The sequence below is a fragment of the Galeopterus variegatus genome, unplaced genomic scaffold (genome assembly GCF_000696425.1).
Source record: "Galeopterus variegatus unplaced genomic scaffold, G_variegatus-3.0.2 Scaffold4098, whole genome shotgun sequence".
In the NCBI taxonomy this organism is placed as follows: Eukaryota; Metazoa; Chordata; class Mammalia; order Dermoptera; family Cynocephalidae; genus Galeopterus; species Galeopterus variegatus.
The window spans coordinates 113,676-135,332 of record NW_007730209.1 but is presented as its reverse complement, the minus strand read 5'-3'; the positions used below and the strand labels follow the sequence as shown (position 1 = coordinate 135,332).

Genomic DNA, 21,657 nt, shown 5'->3' with positions numbered 1-21,657 from the left:
GTGCAGTGCTGGTAGCGCCGAGGCCACAGGTTCGGATCCTATATAGGGATGGCCGGTGCGCTCACTGGCTGAGCACGGTGCAGACCACACCGTGCCGAGGGTTGCAATTCCCTTACCAGTCAGGAAAAAAAAAAAAAAAAAAAGAATAGCCAAAATTCAGGATACTGACAACACCAAATGCTGGCAAAGATGTGGAGCAACAGGAACTCTCATTCATTGCTGGTGGGAATGCAAGTTGGTATAGCCACTTTAGAAGGCAGTTTGGCAGTTTCTTACCAAACTAAACATACTTTTTCCATATGATCCAGCAATTGCCCTCCTTGGTATTTAACCAAAGGAGTTGAAAACTTATGTCCATACAAAAACCTGCACATGTATATTTACAGCGGCTTTATTCATAATTGCTGACACTTGGAAGCAATCAACCCTTCAGTCGGTGAAGAGGTAAAACTGTGGTAACATCCAGACAGTGGATACTATTCAGCACTAAAAAGAAATGAGCTATTGAGTCATGAAAAGACATGGAGGAAATTTAAATGCACATCACTAAGTGAAAGGAACCAATCTGAAAATGCTACATACTGTATGATAACAATCATATGACAGTCTGGAAAATGTAAAACCATAGAGACAATAAAAACATGAGTGGTTGCCAGGGGTAGGGTAGAGGGAGGTATAAATAGGTGGACCAAAGGTTATTTTAGGGCAGTGAAACTATGCTGTATTGTACTGTAATGGTGGATAATGACGTGTCAATGTAAGTTCATCACCCGAAAGAAAAGTACCTCTCTGGTGGGAGATGTTGATAATAGGAGAGGCGATGCATGTGTGGGGGCTGGGATATATGGGAATCGCTGATCTTTCTGCCTAATTTTGCTGTGAACCTAAAACTTCTCTGAAAAACAAACTCTATTTTAAAGAATTATAATGTACAGTGTTTTGACTCTTTCTCTTTGGTCTGATCACAGTCTCAAGGTAAGAGAAATATTGCTGACAACTATGGAATGATGTTCCATACTGCCATTTTTACTTGGTTTTTAATTCAAGAACCTCCCAACGGTCTAATGGAACTAAAGGCATCCGTGGAGCCAAAAGAAGAGCAGGGACTGGGCTTTATTTGGAAACCTCTATTTTCCAACAAGGGAGGAGCATTAGCTTGGCCCGCCGGCTTCTCTGACATGTTTCCATCCAACTGAGAGAACTGAGGATGGTCTCTGCACGACAGGCTGAGGTTCGCGCTCTCCTCGTTGGACCTGGAGAAACCGCGATTTCCTCAGCAGCAAAATGAGCACTAATAGCGCGTAGCTGACGGCTGCAGTGCAAAGACAGTGGATAGAAAGACAGGCTTAGCATAGGGGCCTCGGGCAGGGTACACTCTCCGTAAACGTTAGGTAACTGCACTCGCTCGTGGGCTCTGGAGCCTTAATTCACGTCCAGGAGAACAAGATCAACGTCGTCTCTGCCCTCCAGAAACTCCCGAACCAGGTGAGACGCAGCAGCACCCCGGAACAGGAATCCCCAGGCCTCAGCCGCGCGCACCGTAAACCCGTCTGGTGCCGCTGCAGGCCACGCCCCCCAGCAGTCCCGCCCCGGCCTCCTGCAGGCCCCGCCCCGCGCAGCCCCGCCCCTTCCGCCGCCCGAGCCCGGAGCGTGCACGCATCCGGACGCCTTGCGGGAGCGAGCGCGTCCGGGACCCCGCGGCCGGAGGAGCCGGGCGGGTTAGGGCTTTCGTGCTTGTGGTTGAGGTGAAGGAGGGCCGGGAGCGGCCAAAGGGTTAAAGTGTCGCGGGGGAGCGGAGGGAGGGAGCGGCTGGGTCTCCGAGGTGGCCACCTCTGTGGGCAAGGGGCGGCGGAGCGACGCGGCCCTGGTGGGTGGGGGTTAGGGTCAGGTACGGCGTGTGGGGCCGGCGAGGGCGAGAGGAGCAGTGTAGAGGGGCGGGATCCGGCATTGGGCTGGGGCGGGGTCGCGCAGGGTGAGATTGGCTGCAGGGGCGGCGGATTTGGAGTTGCCCCAGGAGCACCTAAGGCTTCTGCGTTGGGGAGGGTCCAGGAGGGAAAGTTAGCCCAGGTGCAGAGGAAAGGCCATTGGGAGAGGCCTTCCTGGTCTAGTGAACAGGTCCAGGACGCCCCCCCTAGACTTAGAAGTCCTCGGCTTCCGGGCTTCCAGCTCCCTGGCAGCTGCCTGCTTTTTGCATTTTGAGATCCTGTTCAGAATAGTGGCAGGGCAGGGGTTGTCACTAGAATGGATTAAATTTAGCTGGGCATCTCTATAATTGAAACTTGTGAGCAAGTTGTGTAACTCGAGGTGATCCTTCTGTGTCAGGTAGGACACCGACTTTGGAGTTGCTACTCTGTTCTGTGCCAGTTTTGTTAAGAGTATTTTATTCTAAGCATCAGGTTGCTTCTAGTTTTTTTCTTGTTTTAAAATTTTGTTAAACTCATATGCTATGGGTTTTTTCACTTGCTTCAGTTATTTGGGCTCAAGGCACATGCTGGATGTTGTCATTTCACCATGTGTTGAAGGGCCATGGGGCACAGTTGCTTGGGGAGCATCCAGCTGTCTTGACTCAACACTAATCTTTCTGCTGAATCTTTACATAGATCTGAAATCTCTTCAAGAGAACTTGAAATTATTTTGTGGAAAGTTGCTTCATTTTAGATACATTGTTACAGGTCTGCTCTTTATTGTTTAAGAGTTTCGGAAATGAGAAATACCTACACTGTACAAACTGTCACTCACGTGAGATTATTCATTGCAGGATCCCAGGATTGAAAATAACAGCAGGGAGGACCTGGTCCCGCTTCCTTTCATCTTACAGATAAGGAAATTGGCATCTGGTGAGGTAAGATTTGCAGAATGTCACTCAGAATTAGTGGCAGACTTGGGCTAGAAGTCTAGTGTTTTGACTGTTAGGTCCTTTTTTCTTTCCATTTTACTGTGTTTATTATCCTGTTTGGTAGGCATAGGAGCCAGAGACAATAGATTTAGTAAATGTTTGTAGAGTGACTGAGTTCAAGCTCCCTGTGGTCCTGTTAGTATTGTTCAGTCATGTGGCCTCAACTTTACACCTGATTCCAGCCATTAGCTTTGTGAGATGCTCTCTGAAAATGTTTTAGTATGTACTTTTCTAAAGGTGGTCAGCAGTTTTCAGTTATTACAAGAAAGAGAAAAATAGCATTAATTTATATGGTTATAAAGGTTGGAGACACCAACTAAAGGCAGAGGCAACTGACTTTACTGGTTGTCATGGTCAGGTGCTTGGAGCCTCAGGAGTCTATGTGCACTAATAAAGTCATATCGAGAAGCTTCCTTTTCATGATTTAAATTTAGAGTTTATACAAGCGGTATTGTGTGTAGTGTTAGGAACATGGGTTTGCAGGCTGGCAGAGCTGGGTTTCAATATTGTCTCGGGTTGGAGAAGTTACTCACTATGATCCTAAGTTTTAATATCTGTAGAATAGTTGTAATAATCCTAGCTTGCACAGTTGTAAGAATTAAATGAGCTATATTGAAGGCCTGGCACTTAATAGGCCCTCATGAAGTAGCTTTCTATCTGAGCTTTACTATCATATGTGGATTTTCAGTGAACTTTATTTTGTGGAAGAACAAGGAATTAATTGGTTAAAAAAAATTGTTAAAGAAATTATGTTGTAGTAGAGAAATTATTGCCCTGGGAAGTCTAAATTATGGACTGTGTTCTGTTCATCATTTAATCCCTGAGTCATTTTACGCTTCTGTAAAATGAAGGTATAAGAAATTTATGAATTTAGGAGTCAGTGTGGAAGCATTCTGAGGAAAAGAGTCCTACTAGATAAGACTTAAATTCCAATAGCACTGCAGTGGTGGAAGAGAGGGAGAAGACTGTTTAGCTATAGTTCGGAGGTAAGAATAAAGTGTAAGAATAGATTTGAGATGGAATATTTTCTGGGGGAGTGTTAGCATCAACCATATCTGGGATCTCTGCTTTTCTGTCTCAAGATGCATCTATTTGTATAGAGGTCCTGTGAGGAATAAACAATGGATTCCTTGGACCACATGCTGACAGATCCCCTGGAACTCGGTCCATGTGGAGATGGCCATGGCACGCGTATTATGGAGGACTGCCTGCTGGGAGGCACCAGGGTTAGTCTGCCTGAGGACCTTCTGGAGGATGTGAGTAGTAACTTCATGGCAGTATTTTCCCATCCGCTTCCTCATACCAGCTATTCTAAACCTTTTCTGCTCTCTTCAAGTTTTCAGTGTTTTGTGCTCCCCTTTGTTTCGTTCTCTACATTGCAGGCAGAGTGATCTCTTACGCTTTTGTTATTTTAAGTGTAAAGTCTATTTAATATTCTGATTAGGGAAGAAAGTGTAAGCTATATTCTGCATGTTTAATAACAGGTCAAAATAACTTGATAATATGATATAAGACCTACTTTTAACAAAATAATTTTCATCAATTAAAAACAAGGTCGTATATTTTAAAAGCAGAATTGTATATGTGTTTACATTAAAATTGTTTGTCGCATTGTGAATCATTAAACAAAACCCAAACATTATCTCTGTCCATATGGTAGCCTTCTGGTCAAAATAAGTGAGAGCCCTGGGGTAGGATGTCACATGCTTTCGACTGCTTTCACAGGCGAGATGTGTAATTATCATCATTATTAAGGTGGTTACCATTTATTGTGTGTATGTACAAGGCACTACATAGATGAAAACATTCATTTAAATATATATTTCATTTATTTTGCTGTATTTTGAACATACATACAGGTATAGAGTATAATATGGCAAACGCTCATCACTCATCTTTGCAACACTCAGTTTTAGCAGATAATTTCATTAAGTCACATTTGTTTCAGATTCTTCTTTCATAGGATGTCAAACATTGTAGAGAAAATGAAAGCCACTACTGGTGCCCTTCTCTGATCCTCCCACCTGCAGTAACAACTGTATTGCAGTTGGTATATGTTCTGCCTGTCCATGTTTTCTTTGTATACTCTCTCAAGGAAATCTCTCTGTCATTTAGTCAGCAAACACTTGTTTTATTAAGTACCTACTTTGTGCCAGATGGTGAGTTAAATGCTAGGAATAAAATGGTTTGCAAAAACAGCTTTATAGGCTAAGAAAATCTGGAACATTGAGTCTGAGGTGCTTTTGATATATTCATGCAAAGATGCCTGGCAGCTGGTTGCATTTCTGGATTGTCTTCTGCTTAAACTCTTTGGTGGCTTTCCATTGTCTTTAGGGTAAAGTCACAACTGCTTAACATGTTTACATGTCCTTTGCTTCGCTATACTGTCTACTGCTTCCCCCTCTCTGTCCTTACTCTAGCCAAACATTGCCTGAACTCTGTTTTTTAATTAAAAGTGAAATTTGTCTCACGTAAGAAGAGTATATAAAATGCATATAAATACAGTTGAAGCAATAATAAAACAGGCAGGTAGCCACCACCTAGGTTAAGAATGCTACCAATACCATTTAAGGCCCCTGTGTCCCCCTCCCCATGTCATCCCTTCTCCATTCCCCTGAAAGGTAACTGCCATTCTTTCTTGTGTGTTAATTCTTTTGTTTGTATAGTTTTGCTCTGTGGATTTGTACCTTGCCTCCCCCAGCATCTTTTTTACCTTTTGTTATCAGTCTACTGTCTTAAATGTCACTTTCTCTGGTGTGTGTTCTCTGACACCATAAGTCTGGGATGTGTATTTCTGTATGCATCAGCAGTTCTTAAACTACGTTGTAATTGCTTGTTCAGTTCTTGCCTTCTCCTGACTCTGTGTGTGTGTGTTTGTGTGTTTGTGTGTGAAGTCCATATGTATATATATACACAGCAGTCCAGCTTAGTATTTGGCACACAGAAGGTATCCGATATGTAACTAGTCAGTTGAAAATGAACTCCATCCTGTTTCTTCTCACTCTTAGCAGGTGACCTCAACTCCTCAAGTTCTCTCCTCACATGTTAATCTTTTCCTGCCTCTCAGTTTAAGCTGGATTCAGATGTCTACCATCATATCCTTGTAGGCAGAGATGGCTTCCAAATGGGATTCTTTGTACAGAGATTTTCCTCTGGGTTATTATTTACTGTTGGATATAAGATTGTGGTTTCTATGTAGTCTTCAATAATCTCTAAGTTTTGAGAATTAAGTAAAGATCATTGGAGTTTTAGTTTGTTTCAAAAACTTAAAAGCTTGGATGGTGGCAATGGTTGCAAAACAAATGTGAATGTACTTAAAGCCACAGAACTGTACATTTAAAAATGGTGAAAAGGAGAAATTTTATGTCATGTATAATTTGCTACACACACACAAACTTAAAAACATATTTTTCTTGGGCCAGCCCGGTGGCGCACTGGATAGTGCGCCGCTTGGGAAGCGCGGTGGCGCTCCCACCCGAGGGTTCGGATCCCACATACAGACCGGTTCCCGCTCACTGGCTGAGCGAGGCGAGGCGCGGGAGCAACGCCGAGGTTTGCAATCCCGTTGCCGGTCCCCGGTCCGGTGCGGGGGCAACACTGAGGGTTGCGATCCGTTGCCGGACACGGAAAAAAAAGACAAAAAAAAAACAAAAAACAAACAAACATTTTTCTCTTGTTTACTCATGTTACTTCCGTAGCCCGAGATATTCTTTGATGTCGTCAGCCTTTCAACATGGCAAGAAGTATTAAGTGACTCTCAACGTGAGCACCTCCAGCGGTTTCTGCCTCGCTTTCCTGAAGACAGCATTGAGCAGCAAAATGAGCTCATCCTGGCCCTGTTCAGTGGGGAGAACTTCCGCTTCGGAAACCCTCTGCACATTGCCCAGAAGCTTTTCCGAGGTCTGTAGCTTGGCATTCTTTTTTTTTTTTTTTATGATCACAAAGAGACCACATTTTTTTTAATTGATAACTCTAACAGGTGGAGGAAGTATTTCTCACCTTTTGATGGCCTCACTCAGAACTATTCTGCACTACAGAACAAGGAAATCTTTGCCCAACTCTGTTAAAGGGTACACAGATGAAGCATCTGACAATAAGATTTTTGATGAAAATTAGGCTATACACCAAGTTTGGGTGGAAAAACAATGCACCACCATGTGAGGACTAGCAGTCAGGACTTCCTGCCTCAGAATTTTAGGAGCCACCAATCTGGTTGGGAAAAACGCTAAGGCAGATACACATTCAAGCCATTCAACAGAGATCTAATGAGTGCACACCTATTAATCCATTCCTGAACTTCTCCCAGAAAACGCAACTTGAATGAAACTGGTTCTAACAGAAAGGATGAGAGAGTTAAGTGCAGAGCAGGAGCCTTTTCTTTACAGAACAGAAAAGTGATCCAAAGAGAGTGATGGCTTCTCATTTTCTGTCCCCTAAAGAGAATACAAACATCACTTTTTCTGTCATCTAACACACTGGCTTCATTTTCAAAATGCATCACTTTATTTTCCTCACAAGGCAGCCACACATTATAAACCTTAAACATGTGATAGTCACATGACTTCTTCAGTAAGCCCCAAGGCTTCCCAGAGCTTTCCTGGAGCTTAGAGCCGGAGGAGTCCTGAGGTTTCAAATATTAAAGCTTTCTCCACAGCCACAAGTTCCTTTGATGTTTGGGTTATTGAACACAAACTCACTGGATAATTTGTCTTCAACATAGTCCATTTCTGTTCCCAAAAGTGTTAGCTGTGCTTTCTTTTCGATGAATACTCTGACACCATCTTGAACAACTTCTTCATCAGAATCTCCTTTTGTCTTCGTATAGTCTAGAGTATAAGAAAGGCCATTACAGCCCCTGGTTCGGACACTAACTTTCACACCTACGTGCTCAGGCTTATCTTTAAGAAGCTGTTTTATCTTGTTTACTGCTGAAGGTGTCAGCGTGAGGGCGGCCCGAGTGGCCTGCAGCTTCCTCTTGCTCACAGCCCGGACAGTGGCCCGGACTAACGAAGCCGACATCTTCGCCGTCCCGGCGCCCCAGTGCCTCGGGCCGGAGCTCGAGCACCTCAGCCTCTCTCCATGGGCACAGTGGGTGCACTCTTGGCATTCTTTTTTGAGGGGGCGGAGGGTACGGACACAGTCACTTATGCAGATACTCCTTTCTTCTATTCTGCTTATTTTCATGTACAGTTACTGACACAGCAGAGAGTGGTTTTGTGTAACACTTTGCTGCGTAGGCCACTTTTTTTAAAAGAAAATTTTATTGAGGGCTGGCCAGTTAATTCAGTTGGTTAGAGCTTGATACGGATAACACCAAGGTCCAGGGTTTGATCCCTGTACCAGCCAGCTGCCAAGAAAACCAAAAGACAACAAAAAATATTATTGACTTTCATAGAAAATATATAATATGAATTCAGCTGTGTAACCACTACCCAGATCAAGAAATAAAACATTGAGGGGCTGGCCCGTGGCTCACTTGGGAGAGTGTGGTGCTGATAACACCAAGGCCACGGGTTCAGATCCCTATGTAGGGATGGCCGGTTCGCTCACTTGGGAGAGCCTGGGGCTGACAATACCAAGTCAGGGATTAAGATCCCCTTACCGGTCATCTTTAAAAAAAAAAAAGAAAGAAAGAAAACATTGGTAGCATCCCAAAGGGGCCCTTTATGACTAGTCTTTAAAAATATTAAACTTGCCGTTTACTTTATTACATGTATGTGTGTGTGTTTGTGTGGGTGGGTATACACACTTTTTTTTTTGCTGCAGAAAATGTGACACTTCACCACCAAGCACTTCAGCATGAGTATATCTCTGAACAAGGACATTCTCCCACACAATCACAGTCATGTTATCACACCCAAGAAATTTTACATTAAGCAAGTAATATCATAGAATATTCCATGTTCAAACTTTAGTTCTCTAAAATCCTTCATAATTGCTCTTAAATCCAGGATCCGTTCAGGGTTCATTCATTGTGTTTGGGTCTCACGTGTCTAGCTCTTTGAATCTAGGGCCCTCTGCCTTTCTTTTGGTCTTTCAAGACACATTTTTGAAGTGCCTAGGACACTTGAATTGTAAAGTGTCCTGCTTTCTAGGAATTTGTCTTTTTGTTTCCTCATGATTAGATTTGGGTTAATTACTTTTGGCAAGACACTGTGTGGGAAATGTTATCTTTCCTGGTGCATTACCTCAGGAGGCATATGGTGTTGGTTTTTCCAGTGGTGTCTCCCAGACCTTGACTGTAAGGGTATCTTTTTTCCTTTATAATTAAGAAGCAATCTGTGAGGTGATACTTTAGGACCATGTGATAATCTTATTTCCCACTTTGTTTTACCCGGTGGTTCTGCTTCCATTGGTGATCCTTGCCTGGATCAATTATCACATCAGGGGATGCAAAATTGTTTGGGACTACTCTTAAGTCACAGTTTGCTCTCTGTTCTTTGCGGAGGAACAGAGGAAGCTTCTTCCTCCCTCCTTTCTGAGGTGACTTTGTTTTGGCAGGAGGCCCTCAACAAGGGCAGCGTGTTTCCTTGAGTTTTGTTCAGCTGTAGAGCTTGACGACCCCTAAAGACTGGAGAAAGCAGGCTTGTCATTTCAAATCTCTCATTATCTTAAGGGTTTAAAATTAGCATTCATTCCTTTGATGAGTCATTAGTTTAAAGAGGAATTCCTCTCTGTGGTTTGCAGAGATCTATTTCACTGCACCTGAGGGCCTCAGGTGGGAGTACACCTCAGTATCTCCTCTGATAGAGCAGGAGTAGGGGAAACCGGGTTGGATTTAAAGGGGCTATGTGAGGACCTTATGTAATGGTAGCACTGTCTGTTGTGCTGGCGTGTTTCCCCCAAACGATATGGTAGCCTGGTAAGGATGTGAACAAGAAATGTCAAGGCAGGAATTTCTGCATTTTTCACTCTGACCAGTTCCATATTTCAGTTCTAGTGTTGCTGAGGAGAGTTGCATTACCATGGTTATCATGGTTATTAGCATTAACTGAGCCATCATTACTTTTCAGCATCCTTGAATTTTGGTTCTCTCTCTTGGTTCTCTTAAATACTCACTTTCTGTGGTACAGAGTTTACCTCATGTTAAACATTCATTAAATATTTGGAGACTGTTGCATATATAGTTGTATCTCTATTTTTTTTAAGATGGACACTTTAACCCTGAGGTGGTCAAGTACCGGCAGCTGTGCTTCAAGTCACAGTACAAGCGATACCTCAACTCTCAGCAGCAATATTTTCATCGGCTGCTGAAGCAGATTCTTGCTTCCCGGAGTGTAAGTAATGCTGAGAACTGGGTACAAAACATTGGCAGTGAACTCACAGATATCCTGGCTTCAGGAAGAAGTTCAGATGCAAAACATGAAAGATACTACTAAGAAAAAAATGTTACCAATTAGGGATGATATAACAAGATATGTCATCCTTTCTTATGATCAATTTTAAGATGTACCCCGATGTCGAGATGTTAAAACATGAAAAGAAAAAAAGAAAAAATTGCCTCCTAAAATTGATGAAATATAGTGGCCAGTTAGCTCAGTTAGAGTGTGGTGTTACAATACCAAGGTCAAGGGTTCAGATCCCCATATAGGAGCTGCCAAAAAAAAAAAAAAAAAAACATTGTATATATATATAAATAAAATAGCTTTAATTTTACCAATATAAAACATGGAATTCAGATCCATTGTGGGTTATGAAGGAAAGCTAGGATGCTCTGGAGTTGATGTGCAAGTGTGCACGGGCCTCTGGGTGCTGTGACAGTTAATGTAACCCACCAAGCTCAGTGGCGCCTCAGTCTGGACCAGCCTGGTAATTCCCCAAGGCAAACTTGTTTTGACTTTAAGTGATTCTTTAAGCTTCGGTATAGAAATACTTGGGTGTTTAGTATAGTAAATATTCTTGGTGGAGCAGTTCAGCTCTCAGATTTGGAATTTTCCACCATGTAATAATCAATGTAGTCCTTTTTTTTGTGGACATATTTATATATATGCATCTTTCTGATCTGGAGGAAGGGAATTGAGCTTGTTACACACCAAAGAGGAGAAAATGTAGAGTGTATATTGTCCCAGAAGGAGCTGTGGATGACGGTGTGTGCCCATCTGATCTCCTCCTAGGGCCTGCTGGAGATGGCCCGTCGGAGCGGCCCGGCCCTCCCCTTCCGGCAGAAACACCCTTCACCATCCCGCAGCCCTGAGGAGCGCGAGTGGCGAGCGCAGCAGCGCTACTGGAAGGTGTTGAGGGAGGTGAAGGAGGAGTGTGGGGACACAGCCCTGTCATCCGATGAGGAGAGTGAGTATCCTTGGGCACTTAAGGTAGCTGGGGTATTGGATTTACACCAGATGCTCGTCCAGTTGGAGCCAGTGGTAGCCATTTATCTCCCCAGCAAAGAAGCCCTGCACGTTGTCTTGTCAGGGAGGGGGTGGATAGTGGGACTCAGAAGCCCTTGGTCTTTGGGTCGCTGGGGCTTTGCTGTCAGGAGGGAGTGACTACATGCCTTTTACCCTGTGCTCATGCGGCATTCGAGTTTTGATGAGAACCTATTGGACGAATCCCTGCACGGCAGGGCTCTCTCCACAGTAGGCCTGTCTGGTCCCATTGTGCCACTTGAGAGAACTGCTTTTCCCCTTACAGGAGAGTAGTAGTGACTGTTGGCCTGCTGCAATGCGACCCCATCACTCTGTTGAAGTCTCTCTTCCTGGAAGAGCCGTTTAAATGACCTAAGTGTGCTCCAGTTCGTCTGGGGAAGGGTCAGAAAGGAATGTGGAACCCTGGCCTCCATGTTGTTGCCTTAGCCTTGTTGAATCCAAATGGCCACTTACCCAATCTCCCCTATTGGAGTCCACAGCCACGTTGGATTTACAAGAAAAATTTTCTTTTGAAGATCTCAGCTCGTGGCTTCCAAGCTCTCCAGCACGTTCTCCTAGTCCTGCGGTGCCCCTGAGGGTGGTGCCCACGCTTTCAACCACGGATATGAAAACCGCAGGTGAGAACTGAGCTGATGCTGCCGCCATTCTGGAAGTCCTGGAGCAGATCTGAGAACTCCCTTAGGGGGAGGTAGGGACTAGATTCTCACCTGCCAGCAAAACAGAGCAGTGCTCCTTAGAGTGAGGCAGTGTGGAGAAGCTTTCGTACCATTCCACTTTTTTACTCTGGAGGTAGGCCTGCCTTCTTTCCTTTGTTTTGAGAATTTTCCTTAAAATGACATGATCAGCTGGTTTTGGAATAAAGAAAGCAGAAACTTAAAATAGAAGGGACAGTTCAGTAATAGAAGAGGTAATCAGAGCCATAACAGTTTCCTAGAATGTTGATGAAATTGGAGAAGAGTTTTTATTTGAAACAGGAACCAAAGAAGAATGTTAACCTGTAGTGTGTTTTAGGACCATCTAAGTAGCTGAAGTCATTGCTATTGACCAATGTATAGAAAAATGGAAATGTTGATCTTGTGACTGTTTCAAGGTTTTTGGACTTGTTGTACACAGGGGTCAGCAAGGAAACTCAGAGAAATATCTTACTTTTGAATGTCAGAGGTGACTAGAAAGATTTAAGCTGGAGCATTGTGATAGTGAATGACCTAGTCCATATGGTTTGGTTCATTTTCTCTCAGATAAAATAGAACTGGGGGACAGTGATCTGAAGATAATGTTAAAGAAGCACCATGAGAAGCGGAAGCATCAACCAGTAAGCTTGGGGGGTGTGTGTGTCAGTGGTTTTCAGTTTGGTGTCTCTGGAGTGGCTGTCCAAGGAAGATTCAGGCAGTCTCCACCTCGTTTATGCATCCTCATTGTCATTTAGGGGTCAGGAGCAACCAGAGGCTAGTTAGCATCAAAGACGGGAGACAGGTGCTTCTTAGCATAGTGTCTGCTTTAATCTTCACAAGGACACAGTTTATATTACTCATTATGTCTGTTTTACCAGTGCTCAGAGAGGTTAAGGAGCTGCTTCTTGGTCCTACAGCCAGTAAGTGGCAGAGCCAAGAGTCAGACCCTGTGCTCTTCCCACTTTTTACTGTTTACATTACTCTTCTCTGCCAAACCAAGGTAGTGCCAAACCAGACTGAAAAGATGATATCTTCAGGAAGAAAAGACAGCCCGTCTGAGGCAGAGAGGTGAGGTGGGACGAGTCTCTCTCACATTCGAAGTCAGAATGGAGTTCTGGGCTTGGCCGGTTAGCTCAGTTGGTTAGAGTGAAGCCTTATAACACCAAGGACATGGGTTTGGATTCCCGAACTGGCCTGCTGCCAAAAAACAAAAACAAACAAACCAAAAAACTCTCTCCATATCAGAACTAAGTTCTCTCTTTCTGTTCCACTTACTGTGATATTGGGCAGATCCGTTAATTTTTTTGAGCCCCATTTTCAGACTTTGTAAAATATAGTAATACTTAATACAGTTTGAAGAGGACTGAGATAAGGAGTGCAGAAGAGCTTCATAAACTGTAAATGCTGCCGAAAAAAAAAAAAACTGTAAATGCTGTACAGTAGAAGGGTTGGAACTGGAGTATTATGCACCATTATGAAAAGCAATAGTTTTTATCTCTGAATAATTTTAATTCAACAAGATTCCCTCAAGTGTACCCAACATTTAATTGTATCTGTTAGGTAATTGGCAAAATCACCACCAGTTTTTGCTTCTTTTTTGGTCCTCCATAACCAAATCTCTGAATATCACATCCAGGATCACCCGGACCTTTTGACAGGGGACCTGAGCCTCAATGACATTATGACTCGAGTAAACGCTGGCAGGAAGGGCTCTCTTGCAGGTAAATGACTGTGGGTCCCCTCTAGGTAGCCATCATCTGACTGTGGTGTTAATTGCATGAGCCCATCTACATGTGGCAAAAATAAGTGAAACCACAGCTTCCTTCCTTCTGATGACTTTGTTTTGTTACTGCTTCTTATGGACTTATAGGTGGGAAATAAATTTAAAATCAGTACAACAGATCATCGGCTCTTAATAGGTGTTAAAATTAAGCTGTAAATCACTCATTGAAGGCGTGGCCGGTTAGCTCAGTTGGTTAGAACACAGTGTTGTAACACCAAGGTCAAGGGTTTGGATCCCTGAACAGGTCATCTGCCCCCCCAAAAAAATCATGCATTGAGTGGTTGGAAAAAAATAAACACCTAAATGTCTTATTACAGAGACTTTTTTGTCTTTGACTGGTGGACCTTGGGAAAAGAATGCAGATAAGACATCTTACCTCCTGCTGTAGAAAATGTAGTTCTGTGACAGGTGGCGTTTTTTCTTCCTAGCTCTATATGACTTGGCTGTCCTCAAAAAAAGGGTTAAGGAGAAAGAGGAAAAGAAGAAGAAGAAAATGAAAACGATCAAATCAGAGGCAGAGGATCTGTCTGAGCCCCTAAACCATACTGAAGGAGTCCCATCTCTTTCAGAGGCCCCATCTCCACTGGCAACACCTGCTATTAAGGAAGAGTGAGTGAGCAGCAGCTTACATAATGCTTGGGGTGAAAGTTTAAGTTGAGGGCTGTCCTCAGTCTTCTGGGGTTGGTTGTGAGCTGGCTGGAAGTGTGGGACCTGTGAGCCCTGAGTCCCAGGGATCCTGCTGGGAGAGTGTATTGTGTGCTTCTTTCCTGAGCTTTCTTATGACTGCTAGGAGACTTGGGGGCCCTGAACCAATCTAGGGATATGTTTTTGGTCTTTTTGGTTGTTAAGTTCTTCTTCCCTCATTAGGCCCCTTGAAGACCTCAAGCCTTGCCTTGGAATCAATGAAATATCTTCCAGCTTTTTCTCTCTTCTGTTAGAGATCTTGCTGCTGGAGGGTCAGGCTAGCCTTCCTATGGTAAGAGTTTTGGAAAAGTAAGATGTACATCAAAGTTTTTAAATTGTCAAAATCTTTAACAGTCTATAGCTTGAAGTGGAACATTGGGTTCCTCCCAAAGCTCTGCAGCTAACTTGCTTTGTAACTTGGGCAAACTCTGGACAAGTATACCCAGCTTGCTGTGGCACATCTGGGGAATTTCCTTGTACAAGAGAAATCTAACTGTGTTCTTCCTTTACTTTCACTCAGCTAGAGGAGCGAGTGTTGGATTGGCAGTCATCTCCAGCCAGCTCTCTCAACAGCTGGTTCTCTGTGGCCCCCAACTGGGCTGAGTTGGTGTTACCAGCCCTGCAGTATCTTGCTGGAGAAAGCCGAGGTAAGGTACTTTTTTATGTAGGGTCAGTATTTTTTCCCCCTTTTGTCTAATTAATCCTTATAGTAAACTGCACCTTTGCTTGTCTGAACCATTATGCCTTTGTATAATCCCATGCTTTGGAAGTCTCTGCTATCCTGATATGCTGTGAAACATTCAGAAGCTGTCTCAGAGCTCAGGGATACCAGTTACTTGTGAGGTCAGCGCTCTCTGACCTGTGTGGCTTGTTGATGTGATCTGTTTCTTGCAGCTGTTCCGTCCAGTTTCTCTCCATTTGTTGAATTCAAAGAGAAAACTCAGCAGTGGAAATTACTTGGTAAGTAATTCCTATTACCTACTCCTAACAATAGGCTTCATTTTCTCATTTCCTCAAATCCTAAGCTCCTTATGTCTTCCAGTCAATACAGTCCACCAGATTGGCAAAAACGGCAATATTAGATTTTACTTATTTTGCTCTGTGAAGGAATCCTTTTGTATTCTCGAGATATGGGTTTCATCCCGCCCCCACCCACATGTTGGACTTTGGCTCACTGAAGCTGAGGTGGGATAGCCCTTTCGTTATGGTGCAGTCTGGTGATGTCTAAATTTAAATCTGCACGGGCATTTTATAATAGCACCAACATTTATATTGACCATACCAATGGTTTGGGATTAATTTGTAATACAATTTTTCTTTTCTACAGATGGGCTTTGTCATTGAGGATAATGTGCAGCAAGCTGTTGGACAGCCCCACATAGGCTATTTCTAAAGAACAGTGTCTTTAGTTTTAATTTATAAAGCCCCACTTAGTGTTTAAATTGCCATAACATGCATCTGAAGTAACTTGGTGGCTATCACCTGGTGATAGTGATGAGAGGGAAATTCAGTGTTGGTTTTCTATTGAAATTCACAGATCCTTTTTTCTCTCTTAAGTGGTCTATAAAGATGATATAATGGAGAGCAGGTTATGGAAGCAGCAGATTCATTTATTCCTTATAATATTTATTCAACTGTAGGTGTCAGGCACTGTGCTAGATGCTAGGGTGTAAAGGTACACGTCACCGTGCTCCCTCGTGGGGCCTAAGGTCTGTTTGAGGAACAAATACTCATTCAAATTAAACAATAACTGATCATTTCTGTAAAGGAAAAGTACCAGAAAGGATGGGAGTCTATATTAGGGATTGATGTGGTTTGGAGAGTCAGGGAGGCCCTTTCTGAGGGAGTAGTGTTTGAGCAGAGAGCCCTGATGAGTAGGTGTGCGCTGGGCAGACAGAGGGGAGGAGTGTGCAGGTGTAGGAAGCCATGCACATCGGAGTGCTGGGGAGATGCGCTGAGAAAGATTGCATGATCCAGTGTGAGCCACGGTGTTGATCTAGACCCAGGAAGAAAGAACGGGTAAAAAGGAAGAGCGATGTCAGACCTGGCATCTCTAGATTTGTGTCAAGTGGAGAAAGGGGCCCTTCATCGAGGTAGGCAGCTGTGGAGGACTAGACCAGGTGAGGGTGAAGGCCACAAGTTTAGTTTTGGACGAGCTGAGTTTGAGCTGCTTTGAGGTATTTAAGTAGAGATGCTGAATAGGTGTAGGATATGTGGATTTAGAATTCAGAACCAGAGAATTAAGGTAGGGAGTTGTTGGCATGTATGTTGTAAAGGGCATAGGTGATGCTGTTTCCTAGGGAGAAAGGTAAGGTGAGGAGAAGAGAGGGCCTGGAGAAACCTCACAGAGGAGCCCGCTGCGTGGAGGGAGAGCGTGAGGAGAGGATGCGACCACAGAGTGGGGAGGAAAACCCTGAGGTGGTTGAGTCTTCGAAGATGAGGGACAGGAGCACCTAAGACTGGGGAGTGATCGTTAACCTGCATTGTTACTAAAAGAGCCAGTAAGGAGAAAGACTAAAGGTTTGTGGTCATGGAAGACATTAAGAGTTTTCAGTAAGAGTGTTTCCTTAGCGGAATGCTGAGGGTAAAGGACAGTGTGAGCTGAAGGTGACTCATGAGAGCTGACTGTGCAGCTCTTCCCGACAGGTGGGTGGCTGGAGTCAACCGAGGTGGCACGCCAGCGGTTGGCACACTGTTTCTTTTAAAGGACCAGAAAAGTATTTTTAAGCTCGTGAGCCAGATCCTTTCTGTTGCAACTACTCAACTCTGCTGTTGCAGAGCAAAGCCATTGTAGACAGTATGTAAATGAATGGGCGTGGCTATATTCTTACACTATCGAAATCTGCAAGTGCTGCCAGGGCCCCCTTTCCTGCAGCCAGTTAAACATTTTTCGGTGCACCACTGGTTAAAGGGACAGTGGCTCGAAATAGCTCTTTCTAGAAGTTTAATAGGAGAAGGGATGATAGTAAGGGGGACTTTAGGCCAAGAGAGGAATTTTTTTAAATGGAAGAAATCTTGAACGAGTTTAAGTGCCGATGGGAAGGGTACAATGCAGAGGAAAAGTTGAAAATAGGGAGAGAAGAGAAAATGCACCATAAATTCCTGAGAAGGGGGGAAGGATTGGCCTTGTATGGTAGGAGGTGGCACTTTTCTTCTTGTAGGAGGAGGAAAGGAGGAAATGATGGATACACAGCAGTGGGCTTATAGGTTTTATCATGGGAAGTTTGGTCCATTGGCTTTTCTGTGTAAAGTAGGTGTTGGTGTTGGTAACACCAAGGTCAAGGGATGGGATGCCCATACTGGCCAGCCACCAAAAAATAAGTAGGAGGTGAGAGAGGTGAGGTTGTCTGTTGCTAGCGAGAAGGGAGGTTGGAAAAGAGTGGCGAAATAGTCATTCTGGAGTGTGGGAAAACGGCTACACCAGCGGCAACCTGAGGACTGCGAGCAACGTTGAGGACAGGGGGAAGCTGATTGTCATTCGCTTATCGTGTCACTCTTTGCCTGTTTGTGCAGAGTTTTTTCCTGGCGGCCCTCAACTGCTTGATTTGAAGTGTGTAGAATATAGGTAGTTTAGAATTTGAATTCTGCTGTGTGGGGACACTGCACAGGTAGAAGGGCAGAGGTAAAAGTGTTGTTGAAATGACGGACTTGGGATCTGAGCTGAATAGGGAGAAATGAGCGATGGATGGGGCTGATGTGCCTAGTGTGCCTTTGTGCCCCGCTAGCCAGAAGTCTTTCTTCACTGACAAGACTAGGATAAGTCCCTGCTGCAAGCTATCGTAGCACCTTTGTGACACCTCCCACTTGTAGAAGTGACTTAATACATGCTCTCTCCTCACTTGACTATAAAGTCGCGAGGGCAGAGACTGACCCCACTGAACGCCCCCTTCACATGCAGTGTCTGCACACAGTGGCTGCTCAGCACATACCTACTGAATGAATGATTTAATTCAGTGACATTCAAGAGTGGTGGTCCATGCAGACAGTGAATGGAAGGGCAGTGCCTGTGTAGGGAATTGTGCTACAGATCCTGATAGAGTCTCTCTCTGGTATAGACATAGCAGGTAAAGAGGAAGTGGGGTTCTGAATAACACCTTAGATCGTTTTCTTACATTTTGTCTTTTTGTTCCTCTAATAGGCCATTCTCAAGATAATGAAAAGGAATTAGCTGCACTCTTCCAGCTGTGGCTAGAGACCAAAGACCAGGCCTTCTGTAAGGTATGGTTTTTAAGAAATACCAGATCTTACTCATTGGGTTTTCAGAGCCTGTAAGTTAGCCAGAACTATTTAGTTTATTTACCTGTTAATGTTTTCCTTTCTCCAGCAAGAAAATGAAGACAGCTCAGATGCCACAACACCTGTCCCTCGGGTGTGAGTATAATACTGTAACGGCGGGTGGTGTCCCATGTAGCCATGGTTTAAGGTGCTGCCATGAAACCATGGTGATATTTCTTAGTATGTTAGAGCTGTAATGGACTTTAGAGATGCTAGGTGTCCACTTACTCTAAACCTGCCTCAACATACCTGAGAAGTTTAATGTACTCCCATCAGTTAGAGTGGTTCCCTGTGGAAGAGGCTCTTGACTGGGAGAGGAGACTGTACAGTAGAGTCTCTGAGTGACATGTGATCTACCTTGTAGGTAGACATAATTTTTTCTCTGTGTACCCCTCCCTGGGTTCCCATTTGAGAATGGTTCATCTAATACAACTCCCTCATTTTATCTATAAAGAAATCGAGGCTTGAGGTTAAGTGACCTGCTGAAGGTTACTGACAGGATCCTGGCTAGAATTTAGACCCTTTGACTGCTACTTCTGGACTGTCTATGTCACATGTTTTCACATTACTGTTTCCAGCCAGGGGTGGTTCTGTAGTTAGATTTCCGAACACTAGCACAGGGGCCCAGCCTAATTGTGGCAGAACTGTTGCTTCACATAATAGGGGTGTAGAACTCAAGTTTTGGGTACTTTCCTGGGAGGCAGAAAAACTACCCTAATGTAACACATTTGAAGTCCTTTGTTCCTCTAAGGCTGAATTTGTTATTGCTGTTAGATTAGGCTTACTTAGCAGTAGTATTAAAAGCAGTTGGTAAAAATGTCAGCCTCTTTCCCACCTACCTGTACATTTCTAGTTTCTAAGAATCCAGTAATTTAGGAAATACCAACAGGAATTTCTTGGTAGAAGCTGGAAAGTGGACCTTTTACCTTTGCAAGAATTGATATTTAGGAAGGGATTTCTCTTGTTGCAAAGGGAGTGGTTCTGGTTGCTGAAGAAGGAGTGATGGGTCCGTGGCCCACATGCTAGCTCACAGAATTGATGCAAAATTCTTTACTTTCCAGAAGAACTGACTATGTGGTACGGCCCAGCACAGGTGAGGAGAAACGGGTTTTTCAGGAGCAGGTAAGAAATACCTAGAAGCCAGTGTAACTTTGTGCTTCTCTGAGGCCATGCAGACGCTCTGAGCTGACCTTGCATCTGCATTTTTGGAGGAGGTTCATACCCTCACCTTAGATATTCTTTTGGTTGGGATTGCTTGTGGGGGTGGAAATGGCTTGAGGTAAGGGAATGAGAAATACTTAGATGGTTTCTTCTTCCAGATAGCAAAATGCATTTATAATTTCTCCTTGTTTCTTTGCTCAGTGACTGGCTCTGTGGACTGTCCTTTTTCTACTGTGGTTGGCTCAGTATTCCTAGTGGAATTGCCTGTTTCCTTCCTGTTTTCATTTTTCCACATTGATCCCTTTATTGAGGTGAGCTCTGGACAGAACCTCACTAATTCTGACTTAGGAGCCATCTCCCTTTTTCTCTTGGTAGGAGCGCTACAGGTACAGCCAACCGCACAAGGCATTCACCTTTCGCATGCATGGCTTCGAGTCTGTGGTGGGGCCAGTGAAGGGTGTGTTTGACAAGGAGACCTCACTTAACAAGGCTCGGGAGCATTCCCTGCTGCGCTCCGACCGGCCTGCCTATGTCACCATCCTGTCTCTTGGTATGTGGTGTGTACTTGTTATCAGGGATCCCTTACCCCACAGCTCTTCTCTAATCAACTGTGAACTCTGTCCTCCCCCCTCCTCCCCAGGGTTGGCTTTGGGGTGGTCAGGTATAGCTTTTGGAAACTGTGGCATTTGGGATGTAAAAGGGGAATTCTACCCCCAGAGATTTATGCTGGAAATAAGTGTTTCTTCCTGAAGTCCTGGCTCACGTTTATGTTCATTTAGAAATTGCTCACAGGCCAACTAAGAAGTTAGGTTGAATGTAGGAATTTGCTTCCTCCAAGCTATGATTGCTTTAAAGATGAGGGTTTTTAACCTTTTTTTGTGCCATGAATCCCTTTAGCAGTCTGATGAAACCTGTGGACCCCTTCTCAGAATTGTGTTTTTTGTGTGTGTGTGATCATTAGTTTCAGTTTCTCATTAATAATAGACATTATATGCAGAGAATATACATCCACATATAGTTTTTCCCCATTTTTTCCTGTGGAATAATGGACACAGAATCAACTGTACAAATTTAACATATACATTCTAATAAGTTTGACACAATTTGATAATGTAGACACCTGTGAAACCAGCCATTACTGCAAAGTAGTGAACATATCCATCACCTCCCAAAAGTTTTTTTTTTAATTGAAAGATAGGTGATTATATATATTTCTGGGGTACAGAATCGAATGTCAGTACATGTGTCCAGTATGTGGTGATCAAATCAGGATAATTAGTATACTCATGTTTACCAAATGTAATCAATCTTTGTGACCTTTAACTAAGAAGTATGCTCTTAAATGCATAAAATAAAATGCATAGTTATAAAAAAAACGTTGAAATTGTTATTAAGATGTTAAAACACATTTATGGTGCACAAATAATGTGTTTTTATTATGATATTAAAGGACAAGATCTACCAGCAGCTCTTATAACTCCTGTCATTTCCAAATAGTGATGAATGTCAGTGTTATTTTGAGTTGCCTCAATAGCTGTAATGCATGAAAATACCTGATATCTATTACAGCATCACAGCATTGCCAGTATATGGTTTGGTATCTTTGTACATAATTGAAGGAAATGCTAAATTTAAGTTAAAGATGTAATTTTTTTCTCACCCGAATTCTGGGCCCTCTGAATTCTAAACTGTATGTGGACTTTCACTGCCATCTTGCCTAAAAGTGTGGAGTGTATAGGAAACTCTGGTGGCAGAGATGCCAGCCACTAGAGGGCAGTGTGCGCCTGAAGCTGAGTCTGGTCAGGCAGAGAGAGGAACAGT

At 43.6% G+C, this 21,657-nt stretch overlaps 2 protein-coding genes across 5 annotated transcripts in view; one reads left to right on the top strand and one right to left on the bottom strand.

Annotated features, from left to right (window-relative positions):
* The first annotated feature begins 2,758 nt into the window (after positions 1-2,758).
* The window catches only part of NFRKB (nuclear factor related to kappaB binding protein), a 31,303-nt gene continuing 12,404 nt past the window's right edge, over positions 2,759-21,657 (top strand). The window contains exons 1-16 of one of the 4 annotated variants that reach the window (XM_008586743.1): positions 2,759-2,842; positions 3,997-4,152; positions 6,595-6,796; positions 10,046-10,173; positions 11,011-11,185; positions 11,778-11,879; positions 12,501-12,574; positions 13,570-13,654; positions 14,145-14,325; positions 14,584-14,692; positions 14,921-15,047; positions 15,295-15,360; positions 18,539-18,618; positions 18,725-18,771; positions 19,737-19,797; positions 20,212-20,386. In XM_008586743.1, coding sequence (XP_008584965.1) covers positions 4,018-4,152; positions 6,595-6,796; positions 10,046-10,173; positions 11,011-11,185; positions 11,778-11,879; positions 12,501-12,574; positions 13,570-13,654; positions 14,145-14,325; positions 14,584-14,692; positions 14,921-15,047; positions 15,295-15,360; positions 18,539-18,618; positions 18,725-18,771; positions 19,737-19,797; positions 20,212-20,386 — 1,747 coding nt within the window. In that variant the 5' untranslated portion in view covers positions 2,759-2,842; positions 3,997-4,017. The other 3 variants (XM_008586746.1, XM_008586744.1, XM_008586745.1) reach the window with 3 other exon arrangements.
* LOC103602332 (iron-sulfur cluster assembly 1 homolog, mitochondrial) lies at positions 7,377-7,990 on the bottom strand. The gene has a single exon (XM_008586742.1). The coding sequence runs from the start codon at positions 7,913-7,915 to the stop codon at positions 7,526-7,528; it is 390 nt and encodes a 129-aa protein (XP_008584964.1). The 5' UTR covers positions 7,916-7,990; the 3' UTR covers positions 7,377-7,525.